The sequence below is a fragment of the Halichondria panicea genome, chromosome 1, assembly GCF_963675165.1.
Source record: "Halichondria panicea chromosome 1, odHalPani1.1, whole genome shotgun sequence".
Classification (NCBI taxonomy): domain Eukaryota; kingdom Metazoa; phylum Porifera; class Demospongiae; order Suberitida; family Halichondriidae; genus Halichondria; species Halichondria panicea.
This window is the reverse complement of record NC_087377.1, coordinates 11,638,815-11,661,263: the sequence shown is the minus strand read 5'-3', so window position 1 is coordinate 11,661,263 and position 22,449 is coordinate 11,638,815. Positions and strand designations below refer to the sequence as shown.

Below are 22,449 nucleotides of genomic sequence, written 5' to 3'. Positions count from 1 at the left end.
TTATGATGAATGGCAGTCGATTTGTATTTCTGATTCTGAGTAAAGTTTGCTAAAAAAACAGTTTGACCTATCCTTAAAATAACATTTTGTGTCCACCAACACCAAAAACCAAGTCAGTATAGTCATCTATAATTATACAAGAGAAGTTTCTATAATTATAGCCTCAATCCTCTGGTGCAATATATGTACCCCCTTTAATCTAGCTGTTATCAGACTAAGCTTAATTAGGCTCCACCAGAACATGCGTGTTTTATTGTTGGTTATTATAATAGGTATTAACTTTTTCTGAACGAAATCAACTCAATACATGAATTCAGTCTATTCCTGTCTTTTGATATGAGTTTAATTGTAATCACTTGTTAGTTTAGCATAATTATTATGTCAAAGAGAGTTTATTCAGTATAATTAGGGCTTCTTCATATTCATTTGCTGTTGACTCAATCACTTTTATCAATAATCGTTTGATACCTACTTATCAAGGAACATTAATTTGTAGAAGTATACCTATAAAATAGCATCTGTTGGTGTTGATAGGCATGATCAGTTAGTGCCCGTAATGGCTCATCACACGTAGCTCATTTTAAGTATTGACCCCTCACTGCCTTTCTCAAGTCCATTAAACTGTTCTGTTATAATATACCTCACATGGTTGTATAGGCCTAAGAAAACACTGTTTAGTATAAGCCTCACATGAATGTACCTAACTTGAGCTATATGAAGCAGCTACGGATCATCTATAGAATGCTCTATCGTATAGCAGGTAATTTTCGTGGGGTAAAAAATGCATTCAACTCAAACACGATGATTCTCTAGTAAAAATTTCATTTGACTTCATTAATTACATGCATGCACTACATTGCATGCGTTTGGTAAACCAAGCCTTAGTTTTGGTGGGGAAAATTTCGTGGAGGTCAGCTTGCCCCACAAAAATAGCGAATATTTTACCTCACAAAAATTACCCGCTATATATACTTATTAATTATAACCCACCTTCAGCGAACACACACATGATTGCGTCAGGATTAGTACTCCAGACTCGAGCATTAGTGCAAGTGATGGTGTTAGGTCCAGTCAATATGAGTCCATTGTCACACTGGTAAGTCAGCACTGTTCTCTCCAACACTGTCTCATTCAACCTCTCATAGTTCACTATAGTACCGTTGAATGGCTCAGCAGGAAGAGTGCAGTTGGCTGTGAATAGCAAAAAGGAGGATATTGCTTATCATACGTTAGATATGTTTTACCTGGCCTCTCTCTGCACACCAAGCTCCCAGGATTCTCCACCCACTCTCCCCTACCCCCCACATCAGTGCATGTACTGGTCCTCACATCAAGGGGGAACAGTCCCTCGTCACACCGATAGGTAACCTGTGAACACTGTGAGAAGGGTGGTGTCCTACCACTGATGTCCACACTGCCTCCAGAAGGTACAGCTGGAGAGCCACAGGCGACTGCGAGTGGAGGAAAGCCGCCAAAAAATGAATTGCTACATGTATGATACATTAAATTATACAGTATACCTATAGGATTGCTGCAGTCAAAGGTCCCAGGGTCAGGAGACCACCCACTACTACCACAGGTTGAGGTTCTGGCTTCATTGTCTCCACTGCAAGTGAAGGTAGCATGGATCCACCAATAGTGACAGGAGGTGAGTTAGTGATGGTCACGCCAGCAGCAGTAAACGGTGTGCGGCACACAACTGCATTATAATTATTTTACATGACTGTAATGATATTAAATTGACCTACTCAGATCTACAATTCTAGTTTCACTCATTCCAACACAGTTGACAGCTTTGATGGTCACATCATAGGGAGTGTTGTAGGAGACAGTTGTTAGTGCTGAGGTGGTATCCATGGTGACTGGTGACCCAGAGAGAGGTGTTGGGAATATGATAAGGACATAGCTGACAGACACTCCACCAGTAGAGGAGGGAGGGTCCCACTCCAGAGTGACTATAGAGAAACTGAGCTGGTTCTGAGTGGAGGATATTCTTGGATTTAATGGAGAAGTTGAAGTACCTGTGTGTAACATAAGCAATAAGTTACATTAATATATAAAGATAGCTACTCACCAGCAACTGAGATTGTCTGCTGTAGTGCAACAACTATACCATTTGAATCGACAACAGTGCAGGTGATATTGCTACCATCCAGTACAGACACTTCACTGAGGTTGATGAGAGTGGACGTCAGAGTTCCACTATCGTTGCTCACAAGAACAGCCTCAAACATGATCACTCCTGATCCAAGTGTCCTTGGAACACCAACTTTTGAGAGAAGGAAGATAGTTTGCAGTGACCACCCTGCTGGTGATAGTAGATGCACTTGCCATCTCAATGCAGTACCAGGCGAAGAGCATGTGAACAAAACAGCCTCACCAGGACATGCTACACTCGTGTTGGACATTAGAGACGCCTCTTTTTGGTAGAGCAAATTAAGTTAGCGTTAAATTCATATATCATTAATTAATTGTACTATCCTTCAAAATACATAAAAATTATGCGCTTTACCTTTACATAGTGTACAGTATCTATGATAGATCTATTAATATTTAGCTAATGTCAGTACAATCATACCTCTAGATTTAGTCACTATCGCCATAAATAAACCAATGAAGATGAACCCCATACTCTTGTTGTTTATAGTACTATCATCCTAGCAGACAACTAGATCTATCCATGATCCACGCGTGTAATAATTATAAACTGCATGAGCGTAGCCATGCATGTGCCTAGGTACGTGTGCGCGTGTGCGTGCACAAGCACTTTATCTCTGTCTCACTACTAGTGATAAATATCAAGTTCATGTTTATTGTGTAGTGGATCTTTACCGTCTGTTTTGTCTCAGCTGCTTGACTTTAAAGTGATTGACAAATGGATGAAGAGTTGCTGAAGCTGGCGGATCATCTCAGTAAGATCTCAGAGGAGCAACTGGCATAGAAACTCCTGACTATTGGTGAGTATGCAGTCATAGAAGCATAGATTGTTAAAGGAAAAGAGGGATAGGAAACGGAAGCGGATCACGTGCTCAACGTACATAGACTTGATGTTTGTGGTTAGCAGGCCTTTGATATCATCCGCATTTTGCTTTTTAATCAATAGCGTTTACTCAGTTGCTCGTAAAACTCTGCTATAACAGACGACCATTCAGGCAGGTATTGTACATAAACTGCCTTGACGACTGCACGTTCGAATAATGGCTGCGGCTAATTTTTTTCACTGAAACTGCAGCTAAAAATGTCCTTAAAACTGCACATCACAAACGATTAACAATCAATAGTATATGATGTGCTATTAGTGATTGGAGAGTGTACAGCGATTAATCCCGTATCGCATCTGGTCCAGTAATAGCCTCCTTCACCGGCCTTCATAGAAAAGAAGGGCCTGCTATCGACTGCTTGCGCATGCGCAAAATTATTTGATATTTTTTCCCGTAAAATGTCCTATAATACTAAATTCATCAGAGAAAATATCCTAAAAGCCATACACAGAGCTATATAGCTAGCTAGCTACTGTGTAGGTTGTTGTACAGCTATTTTCTTCTGATTGCATTTTCTGGCTCCATAAAAACGTGCAACGCAAACGTAACAGGAACTTTTATTTGAGGGCATAAATAGTTTGATTTTGTGCTCTGATCAAGTACTTCATTATAGAGCTAGTACTGACTGACTGGCTGGTTGTTGGTGTTCCCCCACTCTCCTCAGATCGTGGCTGGATAAACTGTTGCTACTGTTCTTTGCCAACCATAATTGAGGACAGCATACCCTCAGTTAGACAAGGGGCAGCTGCTGCTCTCACCAGCGTCACCAAGGCTTATATGGTGAGACACTGTATAGACTGTAGACTGTACTGATAATTTGAGGTGTGTTTTTCAAGATTGTAACATTTGTTTGTTTGCTCAGCTCATTATTACCTTTTCATTGTATGTCGACAGGAGTGCATGAATATTCATGCACTCCTGATGTTGAGAATAGTCGTGCTCTTTGTTCACTAGCTGACCATGTGAAAACAACACTACAAGTATGAAAGCCCCATTAAGAAACCTTTGAAGATTCTAGCTGCACTGTATTATGGGACCTAACTGGCTGTGGTTGTATTTTGCAAACCTGTTACAGTTTAGCTAGTATGGAGTGTATCACCTTAATTCCGAATCCTTTGTGTTCTGTAACAGATCATCAAGTTGTGGGTGACCACTAACTACCGTATAACTATTACTAGAATGTTTTGCGAGCATGCATCAAACATTTGTGAACTTTGCGATGGTTGATCAATTTGCAACAATAAAATCCGCAAAACCTAAATTATTACTAGTAAATACACACGATTCTTGCCAGAACGCATTAGCAAAGGGTCTAATTTTCTGCTGATTTGGCTCATTCGCAAAGGGTTTTCACCAGCAAAATATTCTAGTAATACGGTACCATGCATGGGTGACCACTACATTCCTTGTCTTATCTCTATCTTTACTTCACTTCTACAGCACTCAAAGTTCTCTATCTCTTTCTCTAACCTTGTGAGCTGCTGCTTTCGTAATCAATACTGTTGTACATTGAGCGCGCTTAAAGCTCTTTCGACTGTTTTACTACCTGAATAGCTGTTTAAAAGATTGTGCAATACACTTTGATAAGAAGCAAATTATATTCGTTCTTCCCCCTCCTTCCTCAGCTCCACTGGTATTGATCCTGGACCGGGTGTATTTAAGGTGGTGCATCGTGTCCATGACAACCCAGACCAGCAGATGTACTCGTGTGGTTCACTGGCCCCCAAAATGAGGAGGGGAGGATGTAGACTCACACTATCACAAGCTGGGAGAGCTGTGGGAGAAGAATGAAGGGTGAGGGTGTGTGATGTGTGTGGATGTGCTGTGTGATTGAGGGTGTAGTGGGGTATGGGATAAAGGTATGTTGATGTTGTGTAGATTAGGTGTATTGATCATGTACAAAGATGGGTGTGATAAGGTACTTTTGTAGATAGTGTGTTCAATGTTGCTCTCTCTCTTTCTCTGTCCACAGTTGCCAGTGTTTGACAAGTTACTGGGTGAGAGAGTGTTCAAGAGACACCTAGAGCTGTATCTTCTATGGACTGGTGAGTTATTGGGACTGTGTAGGAGCCATTACTTTCAATATCATAGGTTTGCTCCAAAACACTGTTTCCAATATTGATAATGTTGATTTACATACTCCAGTTATTTACATGCACCCCCCCCACACACACACCCTCAGAGCAGTGACAATGCCTGGTGCAGTCTGCTGGAGTGGACTGTCTCACCTCACTATGTCAGCTGCTGGGGAGAATGATCCTCAGAGGGAGAATAGAACAACACAATCCAATGTGAGTCTTTGCGTAATAATATGGTAGCACTGTATGGCATGACATAGGCTCAAGTCTAACTTTCCTTATACAGGACGATTGTTACTGTACCCACGTATGTTTATTGTGTCATTCAGTGTCACCCTCAACTCACATGCAGCCCAACCCATGCACTCAGCTTAGACTAAAAATCCATTGTATACCATGTACATTGTGTGAATTTGTGTCACTTAAAGTACTTACTTCGTTTATGAGACATTCCTATCAAGTCAACACAAAAAATGAGCACCCCCTCAGATTTTAACGAAACTTGGCATACATACTAACACCTTAGCCCCATGTATCATAATTATGGCTTTTTATTTACAAGTCCTTCAAAATTCACTACAATGTTGGTGACTCCACCTACATATGCTTCATAGAGCATAACTTCTGCCATGATTACCGTATATAGTGGGTATATAGCGGTTTTTGTTTCAGTGGACGAAAATTAAAACTGCAAACTTTTTCTGGCACAATAATAATTCTTATGTTCAACGTCACCATCCCCTGTACGAATACAAATGGGTAGTTTGTATGAAATTTGCACCAACGAAAATTACCTGCTATACAGTACCTTTCATTTTAGTTGTTTCAAACCAAATTTTTAACCACATTTTAACGTTATCCCATAATCTGGCCACACAACATTGTGAAACCCTAGTTGTTATATAAGCTACAAGAATACACTGACCTCCACAAAATTTTTCCCCTCGAAAACTTAGGCGTGGCTTACCGGAACGCATGTAATGCAGTGCAAGCAGTGAAATCAAATGAAATTTTTACTAATAAACATCACCATTTTCGAGTTGAACGACATTTTTACCTCACGAAAATCATCCGCTATACGGTATTGTGTTTTAAGAAGCAAATTATATGAATTATTTTACTACTGCTCATCCTTCCCCTTCCTCAGCTCCTCTGGTATTGATCCTGGACCTGTCACCAGCTGTGGTGCATCTCATATCCATGACGACCCGGCCCACACAGGCCAGCAGATGTACTCGTGTGGTTCAGTGACCCCAAAATGAGGAGGGGAGTATGTATGGACTCACACTATCATAAGCCAGGAGAACCGTGGGAGAAGAGTGAAGGGTAAAGGTGTGAGTATGCTACATGTATGTGATTGAGGGTGTACAGTGGGTATGGGATAAAGGTATGTTGATGTTGTGTAGATTAGGTGTATACTGATTATGTACAAAGATGTGTGTGATAAGGGTACTTTGCAGATGTGCATGTAGTATAAATGTGGTGGTCACTAGTGGTTAAGTACAGCTTGTGAATGTGTTGTGTGATGTAAATTATTACATCTAAAGGATGACCTATGCTTGACTCCGATCCAGGCCTTTGGGTATTAGAGCCTGGTATATTCACTGTTAATTAGTGCGTAGGTGGATTTAATTGCGTGGTTAACCATTTCTTGGTGTGGAAGCAGTTTGTATACAGCGTCAGAGTAAATGAAATTCGATCACTGCACATGTGATGTCTATAGTTGTTTTCCTTCCTTTATTAGGGTGTGTTTGTAGTAATAATAATAGTATAACAGTGCAACTAATGGGTGAAGCTGTAAACACTTTAAGCATATTTATTGGCCCGTGAGAGGGGGAGTATAATATAATATTTTAATGACATTCACTATTATACTTCTAAGTATAGTATGGATTTTCACGTTTCTAACCAACAATGGTTGCATGGGATCTCTTTGGAAGAATCTGCATGGTATGTAATGAAGTTATAGGTTTGAGTTCAGGAGCAGGCCATGCAATTCCATGAATGTCCCGCTCTAAATCTTTGCCATAGTTAGGGTTATCATGCATGCACTGTCCAACGATTATATAGAACTGCAATACATACTATAATCGACTCTGTCGACAACGTGCTTGGTAATGATGTTTATTACAGAATACAGAGATACGTAAACATGTAATTATAAATTTAGCGATTATAAGGGTTTAATTGCTTATAAATCTAGCCTGTAGTCCTAACCTAAACTATGTGTATAACAGCTGTAATTATTAGAATCTTGGACATCACAGAAAATTAGTTCCTGCATAAAAAGCATCAGCTACTCAACTCACTAATATTATTTACGTGACAGTACAATACTGGAATAGATATACACTAAGTCTTACTAGCATATACCTGTAAATTTTGATTCACAGGCATATATACCTAGATTATTGTTAGGACAATTGTTGCAGCTGAAAAGAGTACCCAGAACACGTATGCTGTCTTTATACCTGCATGAATAGAATTAGATGATTCACATATTTTTTAGAAACGCTTGAGAATGTGCCTGTGATAGACTGATGGCTAGACTAGCAACGGCCTATATTTTCAGTGCATGTCTATCGTTGAGGAACTCTCATATAAAATCAATAAATTGAGAGAACTGACAAAAAAACAAAACATGTGGCTCAGACTTATCTGAGATTCACAGTCTAAAAATAGAGTCTATATAAATACACATACATTAGATCTGTACATACGTCCATTAGTCCATCGCAGCGCCATTGAAGAGTATTTGATAATGAAATTAGTAATAAAAAAAAGTAAAATTACAGATATTGTTTGCTAATTAACGCTCAGTTCAATGTATATGCCAAAGTTATCTGCTTGTTGATTTCCAGGGATGTATACGTACACCTAATTGGGGGCTTTATTGGATTTTTGAGCTATAATTAGCCAGGGTCTACTTGCTAAACACTTCTTATAATTATAAGTATGCTCCTGAATGTTCTTCACAGTTACCTACTTTATAGCCACTAACTTTTATTGATCCGAATGGAGTCCGTCATAACTCCATCGGTTGTCTGGTTACACTTGGACATCACTGTTACACATGCGTAGACATCCATGGGAGCACTAAAGGGTACAGCAAGTATTGCTTCAAAACTATTGCTTTCTGCAGAAATAGCGATGGATTTAATTGCAGTGTTAGTGTTACTGTCAAACACCTGGATCGTGAAGTGACTAGGGTCATAGTTTCCATCATTAGGTGTCCAGGTAACTCGCACACCAGCCGTACCTTCGTTTGGTGGGGAAAAATATCCAATCATAGGAGAAATCACATCTAAAGGAGAACCTATGGTAAAGAAATCAATGATGATAGCGTGATTATTTAATAGCTTGGTGCACCACACTTATCAATCATCTCCGAGAGGATGGTGGGTAACTTAAAAACTGACTGAGTCAATCATAATTTATACCTAGTACCTGAAGGTTTGTGCTGAGCTACAGCTTCATCAGAAGGTGAAAGAACAGTGCAACGAACAGAAAACTCAGGCAATGAAGAATTTTGCACTATTAAATCTGCTACCATCAAAGGTGAAGTAGTCGAAATAAGATTTGATACAATAGGGCCATTTCCTATTCTTCCTAATCCGAGAGTGTCTCCACGCGCATATGACAAAGGAAGGGACACAGTAATGTATGGTGGTGCTGATAGCCTAATTTGATCTCCAGTTCCAATACAGACATAGGTAACAATCTCTTCTGGACAAACATACATTCTGTTTGTTGATTGCAGAGAAGACCTAATGGTTGTCTGACCAGACACATTTACAATCAGACATCCTCCTAGAAGGAGAACTGACCAAATCACTGATCCCTATAAACCATACAGACAGTTGGTTATAGTATGCTATATAATCATATAGGACTCTTACCATTGGCATTGGCATGGATTTATGAAATATAATATCAGCCTATAGCTAGTCTCAAGGATTAATAACGCATCTAGATTATTAAAACTGATAAGAAACACTTCAGCGCTGATTTGCCTATACGTCATTATAGTCAGGATGTGCGTGTCGAATCATGAATAAATTAGATAATGGAGGATAATATATCTATGATTTCACTGATCAGTGTGTTCCATAAGTCATTAATGAAACCTCAAATTACGATAATCTGCTCCTGTATCATTTTGTAGCTCTATATAGGAAGCGTCCTCTGGATATTTGTTATTATAATACAGTAGATATGCATGTATCCACTACTTGCATGTATAGAATGATCTGATTCATTACGTCATGCATGGTGTTGGTATAATTATGGATTGATATCTAGCTCTCGCTTGTTTCCATGGATTGATTGTGTGATTCCTTGCATATGGCCTATATCAGATAATAGCTAGTAGAGAAACACTTGATTGAGGATTTCCTGTCATTTCCTGTCTGCTTATGTCACTTCCTCTTATTATTGGGTGTGTCTGGAATTCACTGGGGAGCCCTTGTGATTACGGTCTACTCACTGATTGGTGTTTCCATAGCAAAGCTTGACGTCAATCAGATCATGAATATCATTTGTGTATCCGTGTATCTGAATTGAATTTTAGTACTCAACTTCAGACATTTATCTTTCAGTTCTTTCGGTTATGGTTTCTAATGGGTGTTATAGCCTCTGGCTGTGTAGACACTTCAAGTGCATTCATTTACCCATGATGGGAGTAACCATATATTTGACGGTAAGGGCATTCATTAGAGAAAGTTAACTTTCTAAGTAATAGCTCACATTTCTACGTAACACTGGCTGAGAGCTTCTTCTGTCCAGAATTTTGATTGTAATTTAGGAGCAGGCCAGCTCTGCAGATCGATGTCCGAACCAAATCTTTCAAATACGTAGTCAGGGTGGTGTGCACGAGTGCATTGAAATGTTTTTACTAGTTGTTTTTCATTCTTTGGGATACCGTATAGCGTGACATTTTGAACGGGCTTATTTTCGTGGGTTTAACAATACACGAAAATTGTGTAATTAAAATTATCTGCTATAACGTGCAAGGGTAAAGTAGTCAACCCTTAAGTGCCTTAAAAATGTCGGGCTATACAGCAGTTTTATAATTATAGGAAGATGATTGTCTGTTTGTAGTGGTCGGGGTAGTTTATCTTAATTTCAGTGATAATTATGGATATTATAATTGTAGCACAGTAAATTGAGTAACAGTAATCGCTCGATCCTGTCACTGTGCTTTTTATGGGAAAATTGAGGCACCTATAGAGAAAACAAAACAAAACACTATTACGAGAGACCGTGCTAACGAAACTATAAGGAGCTAAGAACCGAAAAGTTGAGAAAGGAAACTTTAATAAGAACAGTAAGTTCTATCTACGATAAACACACTTTGTTTTGACCACTATAATATATAAAGCAATAATGCATTGTGCATAATGTGGACTTTGTCCAGATTGGAATCTCTTCATGGAAGTTAGCTTATTCGCGGTCCCCATTTTCATACAGCCAGATTGACCAGCCCAAAGCCTCACCTCTTTATTACAGTCACTGACGTTCTCTAGCCTCGATCCCAGACCGCAATACACCAATACAAAAGACCTGAGTTGAGGCTAGAGGTTCCCTGTATTACTCCTCTACTGGTCAAAATTGTTGTAAATTGTACAACAACAAGTATCAATTGATATTGGATTCTGTGGTAGATTGGATAGTGTCATGAATGTGCATGCTTTGAAGTTTTTCTGAGCTATATTCATTTAGGACACTTCAAAAACCATCTATACAGCCTGTAGGACTCATTGGTAGACTTTCCTGACTAGAATAAAGACGAAGCAGCAAGCCATTTGTGTACACGGGCAGTGCACAAGTCGACATGCTTGCTAAGCAGCTCAGTTGACCGAGTGCAGCTTTTAAAGGCTACACATGCTTCCGTCGAGGCAGCAGTAAGGCATAAAATCAACTGGTTAGTGTGCACAACCATTGACCCGCGCCCATCTCTAAGCCATGGCCACTTCATTGGGGCGGCGATAATTTGGTGAGTTGGGCTAACCTTTTCAACCACAAATCCAAACTAAAGTGACAGAACTTTTCCAGGTTCGCTGGGAATGGATTATTACTATTATTTGAGCTTTACAGCAGTTATGCACAGTGTGATACATGCAGTTTCACATGACATTGTGGAAGAGTTTACTGCTGACGGACTAAATTCATTGAAGGAGTTGTTTACCTAGATGTACATACTAATTATTCCACAGGGGCATACTAAATGGTATGAGCAAGTTTCACCAGCTACGGTCAAGTGTTACCACAAAGTAGTTCCATAAGTACGCTCGTAGTTTCCCTTTGATACACTGTATTAGGGGCGATGTTAGATCAATATATAGAGCCGAGTCTACGATTGTAACAATAGCCTTGGTGGTTCTGCTCCTTTTGTGGTTGAACTTCTTACCAGTGGAAGCAGCTCTGGTGGTTGAGAGTTTACCTATAGATGTGTACTCAGCTCTGTACATTGTCTGGCGGTTATTTAAGACACTTTACTAAGAACACGATGTCTTGGAGCTCAAACCATAGATATAGTGGGAGCATATTGAGTTTAGTGAGGCGAGTTTTGTATAGTCTGTAGTTCTGGTGTAGTCTCCTAGGATAAACTTGGTTGCCCTTCGTTGGACGGACCATAGATAAATGAAAATAGTATATTGTATGGTCATTGCAAGACGATATTGGGGTAATTAGTTTGGCATCATCTGCAAACAGGGTAACAAGTTGCGAAGTTAATTGTTCTGGTAGATCATTGATATAGACTAAGAAAAGCATAGGCCCCAAGATGCTTCCTTGAGAAACGCCAGATACAACTGGTAGAGGGGAGGAAGCTCTTCTACCAATTGCCATGAAGTGTTGTCTATTAGTGTTTGAACCATGTCTATAGTTGACCAGTGATACCTATAGCCTCCATGTGAAGCATGAGACGCTTTATTACATCATTACAATGACATCACTGCATTCTCTTAGTGCTTTCACTTTCTAGATACACTTTACATGAGCCCACTACCATTTTTGTGTATGTCAGCCTCCGTGGTTATGAGGGAGTTCCTCCCAGAGACCAGCCAACCAGTAATGATTATGTACATTGCATGACCCTTTATCATTAAAATGTCCACCAAATAATGGTTATAGATTGCATGACCCTTTATCAGAGCTAAATCCCTGTCTCACTTGATGTTTATTGTGTAGTGGATCTTTACCACCTGTTTTGTCTCATTGCAGCTGCTTGATTGACTATTAATGGATGATGAAGAGTTAATTACTCTGGAAGACCAATTAATTAACCTAGAGGAGCTGGCAGACCATGTAAGATAGGATCAACTGCATGGCAAAGGAACTCCTGATCATGAGGCTGGTGATCTTGAGTATGTATAATTATAGTCAGTATACGTTTTGGGATTAGAAGCAATTCAATTACTGTTCTTCCTCCCCATTCCTCAGCTCCTCTGATATTGATCATGGACCGGCTGTATTTGGCGTGGTGCATCGTATTCATGACAATCCAGACCAGCAGATGTACTCGTGTGGTTCCCTGGCCCCCAAAATGAGGAAGGGAGGATGTATGTCACACTATCACAAGCTGGGAGAGCTGTAGGAGAAGAGTGAAGGGTGAGGGTGTGTGATATGTGTGGATATGCTATGTGATTGAGGGTGTAGTGGGGTATGGGATAAAGGTATGTTGTGTAGATTAGGTGTACTGATCATGTACAAAGATGTGTTTGATAAGGTACTTTGTACATGTGCATGTGGTATAAATGTGGTGGTCACTGGTCACTAGTGGATCCAAGGGTTGAGTACAGCTTGTGAATGTGTTGTGTGATGTAAATTGAGGCAGTTTTACTAATCTTGTACCCCCCTCTCCAGTTTCATTCTCCTGCTTGGAGAGCTGAGTGATGTAAGTGGATGTGGTGACCGAGTGTCCTCCCTCCTCCTCCTCTGTGCTGAGACACTACAACACAGACACTACCCTCAACACATCAACCTCCTGGAGACACTGCTCAAACGGGTGAGATAAGTAAGATATAAACTCTCCAGTTGCTTTAGTGATAGTACAAGTGTATGGGTTGAAATTTCTTAGACACCAGTGCTTCACTGAAACAGAGTAGTGCAGGGCCGTAGCCACCAGTCAGGTTAGTCAGGTTTCAACCTGACCACTTTTTCCGAGGTGAATAGGCAATGGTCGTCACTACAGTAAAGTGCTTCACTGAAACAGAGTAGTGGATTGCACAGAACATTTAATTGCTTGTATTTGTATTTGTATTTTTGTTGTACGCTACATTTATTTTGAGTGCATGTGTTCAATGTTGCTCTAATACTCTCTTTCTCTTTCGCTATCATTTCTTTGAGTGCGTTCAATGTTGCTCTAACACTATATTAATGAGACTGTATAGAACGTATAGAAGACATTATTTACAATAGCACAGGTTAACGTTTGCTCCAAAACACTTTTGTGTCCATTGTTTAAACAATTTCAATAGGTAATGTATACACTCCAGTTATTAATTTACATGCATCTCCCTCCACCCATGTCACAGAGCAGTGACAATGCCCTGGTGCAGTCTGCTGGAGTGGACTGTCTCACCTCACTCTGTCAGCTTCTGGGGAGAATGATCCTCAGAGGGAGAATAGAACAACATGATCCAACGTGAGTCTGCGTAATGATATCTATAGTTGTTTACTGCGTAACAGTTTCTATTATTATTATTTATATTATTATATATGAACATTAAACTCAAAGCCCTGCTCATTAAGTTTAGGTTTAGGATGACTTTACCTATAATTATGTACATTCGGTCACTTCAGCCACTCTCTCCACCACTATTTATCCTTGTTGCTCCACCCACTCTCTCCCCCTTTTCCACCACTAAGTTTTAAGCCACGGCTATTGTAACTAACCGGCCAAGCTGCACTGTCCCAAGGGTGGCCGGATTAACGATAGTCTACTGTAATGACAGTGTGGGTTCATTGTCAAAAAACTAAAACCTCTTATGATACATGTACCATCTAATACTGTTTGAGTGAAGCAAAACATAGCGAGACTCGTTAATAATAATTTAAATGCTTTATGTGCTGTGATTTATATTTGCTGCAGGAATCTGGACAAGTCTGACAATAAATTCTGTTGTTTTTTCTTACTCTTTGTTATGTGAACAGATGCAGTGCTACATGTATTGTTTACATTGTAATGAAAGCTGCAATAGATTATTGAAAGATATAGGGTATATATAATGCACATACTACCACACATGCACCGAGGCGTAGTTATAATAACTTTCGAGTTTGGTTCAAAAGATTTTATTACTCGATTGAGGAAGTCAGAAAAACCACGGTATAATAATAAAAGTTTTATTGCTATTGAATATTAAAATAAAGAGTGAACGAGGTTCACAGTCCTACTGGTCCATACGCCTGGTTAGTGTTCAGTTCAATCTCCTCTGTGGGTGACACCTCTTCATAAACAGGACCAGCTAGTGTAGTGGGTCCTACGTTAGCTTGTCCTTCAGTTGCCGGGGAGTACACTGCCTTCTTACGAGAGAAAACATGCATCACTAGGAGTCCAGTGAGGAATCCAATGACTAGAGTGACAATGAAAGTGATGACCACACTGATAGCGACAGTTGCAGAAGTGGAGAACAAAGGAGCGACAGTAGAAACTGTGAAATGGGATATAGTAGATAGCAAACAATTAAAAAGCTCATCACCTTCAGTCATAAGTACACAAATGATTGCCTCGGGCTCTGTGCTCCAGACTCCAGCATTAGTGCAAGTGACGTTGTTGGGTCCAGTCAGTGAGAGTCTACTGTCACACTGGTAAGTCAGCACTGTTCCCTCCGACACTATCTCATTCAACCTCTCATAGTCCACTATGGCACCATTGCATGGCTCAAGAGGAAGAGAGCAGTTGGCTATAGGGACGGTCAGAAAATTATATGTTTGTATTAATTGATCTCAATCAGCTTAATATACGAGCATCCACTTAAGAAAATGTGGAACAAAGGCGGTGTACGTAAGCTAATACAATTGTACGTCACAGAAATTATAGAATGAACTTTTTCGAAGGAAATCAAAAACATTGCCTCTAAACAGCTAGCTACATTTCACCTGGCCTCTCCCTGCACACCAAGCTCCCAGGATTCTCCACCCACTCTCCCCTACCCCCCACATCAGTGCATGTGCTGGTCCTCACATCAGGGGGGAACAGTCCCTCATCACACCGGTAGATGACCTGTGAACCCAGTAAGAAGGGTGGTAGCCTTTCACTGATGTCCAAACTGCCTCTAGACGGTGCAGCAGGAAAACCACAGGTGACTGGGGGATCTAATGCATGAGATCCACATATAAATTAAAGTTAATTGCCCATGTATGATACCTGTAACTGAGATGCTACAGTCAAAGGTCCCAGGGTCAGGAGACCACCCACTACTGTCACAGGTTGAGGTTATCACTTCATTGTCTCCACTGCAAGTGAAGGTGAGCATGGATCCACTAATAGTGACAGGAGGTGCGTTGGTGATAGTAACACCAGCAGCAGTAGATGTTGTGGGGCACACAACTGCATGCATTAAAGAGAAGGAGCTAGTACATCAATATCGTATGATTGAGTATAATAGCTTACTCAAATCAACAATTGAAGTTTTTTGACTCATTCCAGCACAGTTGACAGCTTTGATGGTCACATTGTAGGATGTGTTGTAAGAGATGGTGATTTGTGTGGAGGTGGTCTCCACGGTGACTGGTGACCCGGAGAGAGGTGTTTGGGAGATGGTGAGGACGTAGCTGACAGACACACCACCAGTAGAAGAGGGAGGGTCCCACTCCAGAGTGATAACAGAGGAGCTGGGTTGGTTTAGAGTGAATGACACTCTTGGATTGAGTGGACGTGAGGGTGGATCTGTGGGTGTATAATTATAATTATTATAATCAGTGATACTTGTTCCACAATTTTATGTTACAAATAAAAAACTTACCAGCCACAGTGATGGTGAGAGGACCCTCTCGTGAGCTCAGTCCCACACACTCCACCATAGTGCCCTCCACAGTTGAGGCATCAGACAGTGAGGTGAGAGTGGCAGTGAGCATTCCTCCACTTGAGTCAGTGAGAACACCATGAAATGCACCTTCATTCCTGTCTCTTGATGAGGCATCTAATGTTATAGTGCTTATAACATTTCCTTGCATGATTGCCCATTGAATAAAACTACTTCCAGGCAGAGTGCAAGTGAAGGTGACAGTGTCATCAGGACAAGCCACGGAGAAGTTGGATGTCAGTGTGGCTGAGAAAAATTGTGTGTTCCAGTGAACATAGTTAGAGGAAGTATAAATAAAAATTATTGATCAAGTGGTAAACCACAAGTGTAGTGATTAAGTGAACTCTTCACTTAGACTGTACATCTAGCTTATTCTAGTTAATGTTTGTTCTAGAACTGCATGTAGCTGCTACTGAACTTTGACATTAGAGAACTAGGTAGAACATTCTAGAGTTATATGTGTTCTGTATATAAGTTCTTGAGTTTTGTGCAAGCTAGGTTATGATTAGGTTATGAGTGTTATGCTGTTTCTGTTGTCTACTGCTGTTATTAAGTTACAAGAACAAAGTGTGACTAGTGTCAACTGTGATATCTGCGAACAAACATATGCATGTATGTACAGATCTATATGTATTTTAACTTACCTGCAGCAAGAGAAAACAGCTGGATGATGATAATAAGAACTGTGTGTACTTGCATTGCAGGAGCTATAGCTAGCTGGTACAACAGCAAGTTTATTGATTACCTATGATATGAAACACACCCTCTATTGAGGAAGTCAGAAAAACCACATCAGAATGTTAAAGAAAACCACATCTATAAAACAAACAAAATGCCAGAATAACGAGTGTTGCAAACTGTGCTGGGCTAATGCCTCTCACCATGATTTGCTTTCGCTCAAAAAGTATTAGAAGAGGTAGTTTGCTTTGTATAATCATGTAATTATTGTTGAATGCATACACACTTTAATATAGAAGAGCAGCACAGAAGTCTATATCTGATATGGCTTGATGAATGATCTCTTCAAGGAGGACAGAACTAGCATGTAGCTATAATTATAGATCTACAATGTAGAAGTTTAAATAAGTATTTTGCATTTCCGCTCAAAAATTCGAAAAGGGGTGTATCTGAAATGAGGTCAGAGTTCATAAGGGCTTGCTTCTGGCAGTACATGCATGCAGCTTTCAGCGAAATGTTCTTTGTAGCTAACAAATAGCTATAGTGCTACTTGTGCAGCGGTCTCGTGACCGTTTGCATTGATAAGCGGTGGTTAGTGGTTAAAATTATTACCGTACTCTACCAAGATTACGCCCACCCTAATTGCATGCTACACAGCAGCTACAGGTAGGTAGGCTTAATTTCGAAAAAGGTAGTTTTGTTTCGAAATTACGCCTATTTTCTGGGGCATGCCAAGTGCTTGCAATAATTATAGTAGCTGAAGAAAAGTCGTCTACAGAGATTCAGAGAAGATTGTCTTTGTCTCTTATACTTGCGAATAGGAGTAATAATCATTGGATCTAACTATCTACGTAGCTATCTTCAGTAACCAGCTTACACAAGAAACTTCTAAACCTTTCTTGTCAACTATAAACTGCTCGCTGACAAGTTTGCATCAATTCTTTGTGGGCGTATTCTTGAAGCAAATTAGCCTATACAGGAACTTTCACTCAAAAGAAGCAGTGGGTCGTAATTTCGGACGTGGGCGTAATCTCGATAGAGTACGGTAGTAACGAGCGCAACTAAGACAATCATATACCGTATAGCGGGTAATATTTGGGGGACAAAGTATTCGTGGTTCAGCAATATTTAGACATTTCATGGATAATATTTTCGTCGTTGCTGATTGCACTGCAGGTAAAGGTAGTCAAGGTCGCTTCATTCGTGGGTAAAATATTCATGGTCAGAGCTTCAACCACGAAAACCACGAATATTTTGTCCCCCGAAAATTACCGGCTATATACAGTATATGAACTAACCAATAGAAGGGATCATCACCATGTTGTCACGGCTACTGCCAACACAGTTAACTGCTCTGATGGTCACGTTATAGGGAATGTTGTAGGAGATATTGAACTGTGCCGAGGTGGTTTGACTTTCTACGGTGACTGGTGACCTGGAGAGAGGTGTTGGGGAAATGACGAGGATATATAGCTAACAGACACACCACCAGTAGAGGAGGGTGACTCCCAGTCCAGAATAACAAGAGAGGAGCTGAGCTGGTTTTGAGTGGAGGATATTCTTGGGTTTAATGGAGAGGTTGAATTACCTATGCATGTGCAATAAAAGTCTATAAGTTTAACTTAAATGTGTCCCTTCGACCAACTTAAGAACCAATAAAGAGTGTACTTTGAACTGACATCAACCCAGACTTCGCTAGAGGATCCACTTGCCATCTCAGTACAGCGGCAGGCTTAGAGCATGTGAACAAAACTGCCTCTCCAGGGACACGCCACACTCGTGTTGGACACTAATAAGGCCTCTGTTGAAATGGAACAGTTTCAATCACACATGAAGCACAATCTTGTTTTGCATTCATACCTCCTATCTGAGAGCCAATCATCACTGTTAACAGAAGATGCTTATCACCAACAAGTTCACCATTATTTAACAGGGCAAATTTAGCAAAAGCAAAATGTGACATCTTTACCTATTGCCTAGATTAGATCATACTTCTCCAGTCATGAGACAGTGGGTTTATTGTCAGTGTGGGCATACGAAAAAAAGTTTAATTGAGATCTAATATTAACCTTGTGTTTACCATACCCTATATCTGCTATAATTATCTGTAGAGTTGTCCTGAAGAAGTTTTCAAAAAGTAAAGATCGTTAATGAAACATTTGCTAAATTGCTAACTTCAGTAAATAGCTGTGGGCTGAGTAACCTGTTAGTGTTTGTTTAGCCAGCTGTTGTGATCATAAAGGATACTGTTCTGTTGACAATTAAGATGAATGCAATCATGACCATTATATTGATAAGTAAACAAACAGTTCGCAATCAAGATCAAGTAGCATATAATTATTTGATTTCTCAAAAATATAAGCCTGATTCGACTGCAACTCAATGTGGCCTCCAGAGCAAGTTAGTCATTAAAAATCTCCATTGTCTCACTTGTCATAAACAAAATTGAAATTGAATGATTTGTACAATCGTAAACATGCATGCATCCTTCCATAACCTCCACTTTTCAAGTTCTTGGTGATTAACAAACAACTATGAGCTCTACAACAATCAGTACCCCCACAAACAGAACGCCAACACAACACCTCCAACAGCCAACTATATAGCTAGGTCCAAAGGCAGCAGCCCTGCTACCTAGAGCTGAATAATAGATGATATGTGGCAGTGAATCAAAAGTCCCAGTGTTAAGGAGACCACCCGCTATACTGCTGAATGCTGAGGTTCTTTATTCCCGTGTCTCCATTGCAAGTGACTGAATTAGGATGAGCATGGATCCATGAATCGTGACAGGAGGTATGTTGGTGATGGTCATATGGTGTGGGACACACAGCAGCCGGCAGTAAAGAGGAAAATGATAATTATACTGGCTTACTCAGATTCAAAATTTGTCTTCTATTCAACATTATAGTACATACAGCTCTCAGCTCTGATGGTCACATTGTAGGGAGTGTTGTAGGAGATAGTGATCTGTGCCGAGATGGTCTCCACAGTGACTGGTGACTTAGAGAGAGGTGTTAGGGAGATGAGGACATAATTATGTACATAATTATAGTTGGCTGTTTAACAGACCTTCAGGAAGGAGGTCCTACTCCAGAGTAACAATAAAATTATCAGTGACTGGATGTTGAAGTTGTTCACCCTCTCCCCATTTTCTCAGCTCCTCTGATTGATGATGTATCAGAATTGGGGTTGTGCGTTGTATCTATGACGACCCAACCCACAGAAACTAGCAGGTGTACTCACTGGCCCCCAAAATATATAGGGGAGGATGTATAGACTCACACTATCACAAGCGGGTAAGGGTGTGTTGTGTGTGTGGATGCTATGTGAGTATGGGATAAAGGTACATGTATGTGTTGTGTAGATTATATGCGTACTGATCATGCATGCATGTACAAAGATTTGTGTAATATGGCTAGGGTACTTTTGTTGATGTGCATGTGGTATAAATGTTTCACTAGTGAATAGTGATACACAAGGATCTAAGTGTTCAAGTGTTGAGTACTGTAATGGCAGTTTTAATTGACTGAATCTCTTGTACACCCGACAGTTTCCTTTTCTCCTGCTTGGAGAGCTGAGTGGTGTGAGTGTGTGTGGTGACCGAGTGTCCTCCTTCCTCCCCCTCTGTGCTGAGACACTACAACACAGACACTACCCTCAACACATCAACCTCCTGGAGACATACACTGCTCAAACTGGTGAGATGAGTAAGATATGAAAGTAACTCTAGTGATAGTGTATGGGTTGAGACACCACTGAAACATCTCTCTCTCTCTCTCTCTCTCTCTCTCTCTCTCTCTCTCTCTCTCTCTCTCTCTCTCTCTCTCTCTCTCTCTCTCTCTCTCTCTCTCTCTCTCTCTCTCTCTCTCTCTCTCTCTCTCTTTTGAGTGTGTTCAATTAACGAACTCTGTAGGAATCTGGGCAAGTTGGACAGAACAGTACACACTGTCTCAAGCTCAAGGGCAGTTCCAGGTACATTTGTATAATTAATATTCTCTTATTTCAATACATACATGATTGTGTATATCGATCAGTTTAAGTATGTGAACAGATGCAGTGCTATTGTTTACATTGTTCTCAATGAATAATATTACGTATACATAATATATACATTTATATCCGATGCTGAATAATGAAAGTTGCAAGGAAAACAATAGCTGAAAGCTAGGGTGTAATGCACATACTACCACACATCGAGGCGTAGTTATAATAACTGTCGAGTTTGATCACTTGGTTCAAAAGAAGCACACCACTTTAGTACGTTATAACAATGGCAAATTTTACAGTAAAAATAACCTCCTGCCTGTATTATATAGAGAATGCAATTGAGACAATCTCCAGGCAAGATGAAACACGTAGCGAGTCTATACATAGGCCTATAAAACAAATGAAATGGCAGAATAATCACAATTAACCTGTTGAATGCTATTGAATATTATAGTGAATGAGTTTTACAGTCCTAATGGTCCATACGCCTGGTTTGTGTTGAGTTTAATCTCTTCTTTGGGTGACACCTCTTCATAAACAGGAACAGCTGGTGCAGGGGGTCCTACGTTAGCTTGTCCTTCAGTTGCTGGGGAGTATACTGCCTTCTTACGAGAGAAAACATGCATCACTAGGAGTCCAGTGAGGAATCCAATGACTAGAGTGACAATGAAAGTGATGACCACACTGATAGCGACAGTTGCAGAAGTGGAGAACAAAGGAGCAACAGTAGAAACTACGAGATGGAATACCGGTAGTAGATAAGCAAACAATTACAAAGCTCATCCATCACCTTCAGTCATAAGTACACACATGATTTCCTCTGGCTCAGTGCTCCAGACTCCAGCATTAGTGCAAGTGATGGTGTTGGGTCCATGCAGTCAGTGAGAATCCATTGTCACACTGGTAGGTCAGCACTGTTCCCTCCAACACTGTCTCATTCAACCTCTCATAGTCCACTATAGCACCATTGCAGGGCTCAGCAGGAAGAGAACAGTTCACTATAGGGATGGTCAGAAAATGACTTTATGAATACATGTTTGTATCTCAATCAGCTCAACACGAGCATCCAATAACCTGCCATTGAATACTAAGAAAGTGTGGAACGAAAGCAGTGTACGTAAGCTTATACAATTCACAGAAATTAAAGAATGAAGGAAATCAAAAACCCTCTGAACAAGGCCAAGCCAACTTAATTACACGCTCCACGAATGCAAGCGAGTCACTTTTTGCTAGAAAAACACCCACAACCACCCACTCCATAAGGTTACCACAAACTCAGTGTGGTGTAGGAAGCCTAACAATTTAAGAGTCTAAAAACTCCCACTCTCCAGATTTTTTTACCGGCCTGCCTAGAAGTTGGCTTGGCCCAACTACATTTCACCTGGCCTCTCTCTGCACACCAAGCTCCCAGGAGTGTCCACCCACTCTCCCCTATCCCCCACACCAGTGCATGTGCTGGTCCTCACATCAGGAGGGAACAGTCCCTCATTACAACGATAGATGACCTGTGAACCCAGTGAGAAGGGTGGTGTCCCACCATTGATGTCCAAACTGCCTCTAGACGGTGCAGCAGGAGAACCACAGGTGACTTGGAGATCTAATGCATGAGATCAACATTCCTTTTAGAGAGTTAAT

General features: G+C 40.5%; 4 protein-coding genes across 5 annotated transcripts in view; 1 reads left to right on the top strand and 3 right to left on the bottom strand.

The window, feature by feature from the left end:
• LOC135347382 (uncharacterized) overlaps positions 1-14,336 on the top strand; it is a 124,305-nt gene extending 109,969 nt beyond the window's left edge. The window contains exons 14-19 of the mRNA XM_064545347.1: positions 6,267-10,445; positions 12,344-12,486; positions 12,563-12,730; positions 12,986-13,127; positions 13,657-13,766; positions 14,214-14,336. The gene's annotated coding sequence lies outside the window, so the exon portion shown is untranslated. The remainder of the gene's footprint in view (positions 1-6,266; positions 10,446-12,343; positions 12,487-12,562; positions 12,731-12,985; positions 13,128-13,656; positions 13,767-14,213) is intronic.
• Positions 973-2,718, bottom strand: LOC135347318 (titin-like). Its single transcript, XM_064545271.1, has 6 exons — positions 2,579-2,718; positions 2,075-2,419; positions 1,749-2,021; positions 1,521-1,699; positions 1,245-1,451; positions 973-1,191 (listed from the first exon to the last, which is right to left on the bottom strand). The coding sequence occupies exons 1-4, from the start codon at positions 2,628-2,630 to the stop codon at positions 1,521-1,523; spliced, it is 849 nt and encodes a 282-aa protein (XP_064401341.1). The 5' UTR covers positions 2,631-2,718; the 3' UTR covers positions 973-1,191; positions 1,245-1,451.
• LOC135347356 (uncharacterized) lies at positions 7,215-9,146 on the bottom strand. 2 transcript variants are annotated; one of them, XM_064545320.1, is made up of 5 exons: positions 9,019-9,146; positions 8,567-8,960; positions 8,121-8,435; positions 7,493-7,590; positions 7,215-7,397 (listed from the first exon to the last, which is right to left on the bottom strand). In XM_064545320.1, exons 1-4 carry the CDS (start codon positions 9,031-9,033, stop codon positions 7,523-7,525), a joined length of 792 nt encoding a protein of 263 aa, XP_064401390.1. In that variant the 5' UTR covers positions 9,034-9,146; the 3' UTR covers positions 7,215-7,397; positions 7,493-7,522. The 2 variants fall into 2 exon arrangements, with proteins under 2 accessions (XP_064401390.1, XP_064401398.1); XM_064545328.1 differs by having other exon boundaries at positions 7,523-7,590.
• A 38-nt stretch (positions 14,337-14,374) lies between the features above and the next one.
• Positions 14,375-18,273, bottom strand: LOC135347276 (uncharacterized). Its single transcript, XM_064545202.1, has 7 exons — positions 18,126-18,273; positions 16,090-16,395; positions 15,738-16,013; positions 15,492-15,674; positions 15,224-15,439; positions 14,824-15,027; positions 14,375-14,775 (listed from the first exon to the last, which is right to left on the bottom strand). The coding sequence occupies exons 1-7, from the start codon at positions 18,145-18,147 to the stop codon at positions 14,507-14,509; spliced, it is 1,476 nt and encodes a 491-aa protein (XP_064401272.1). The 5' UTR covers positions 18,148-18,273; the 3' UTR covers positions 14,375-14,506.
• Between the last annotated feature and the right edge of the window lie 4,176 nt (positions 18,274-22,449).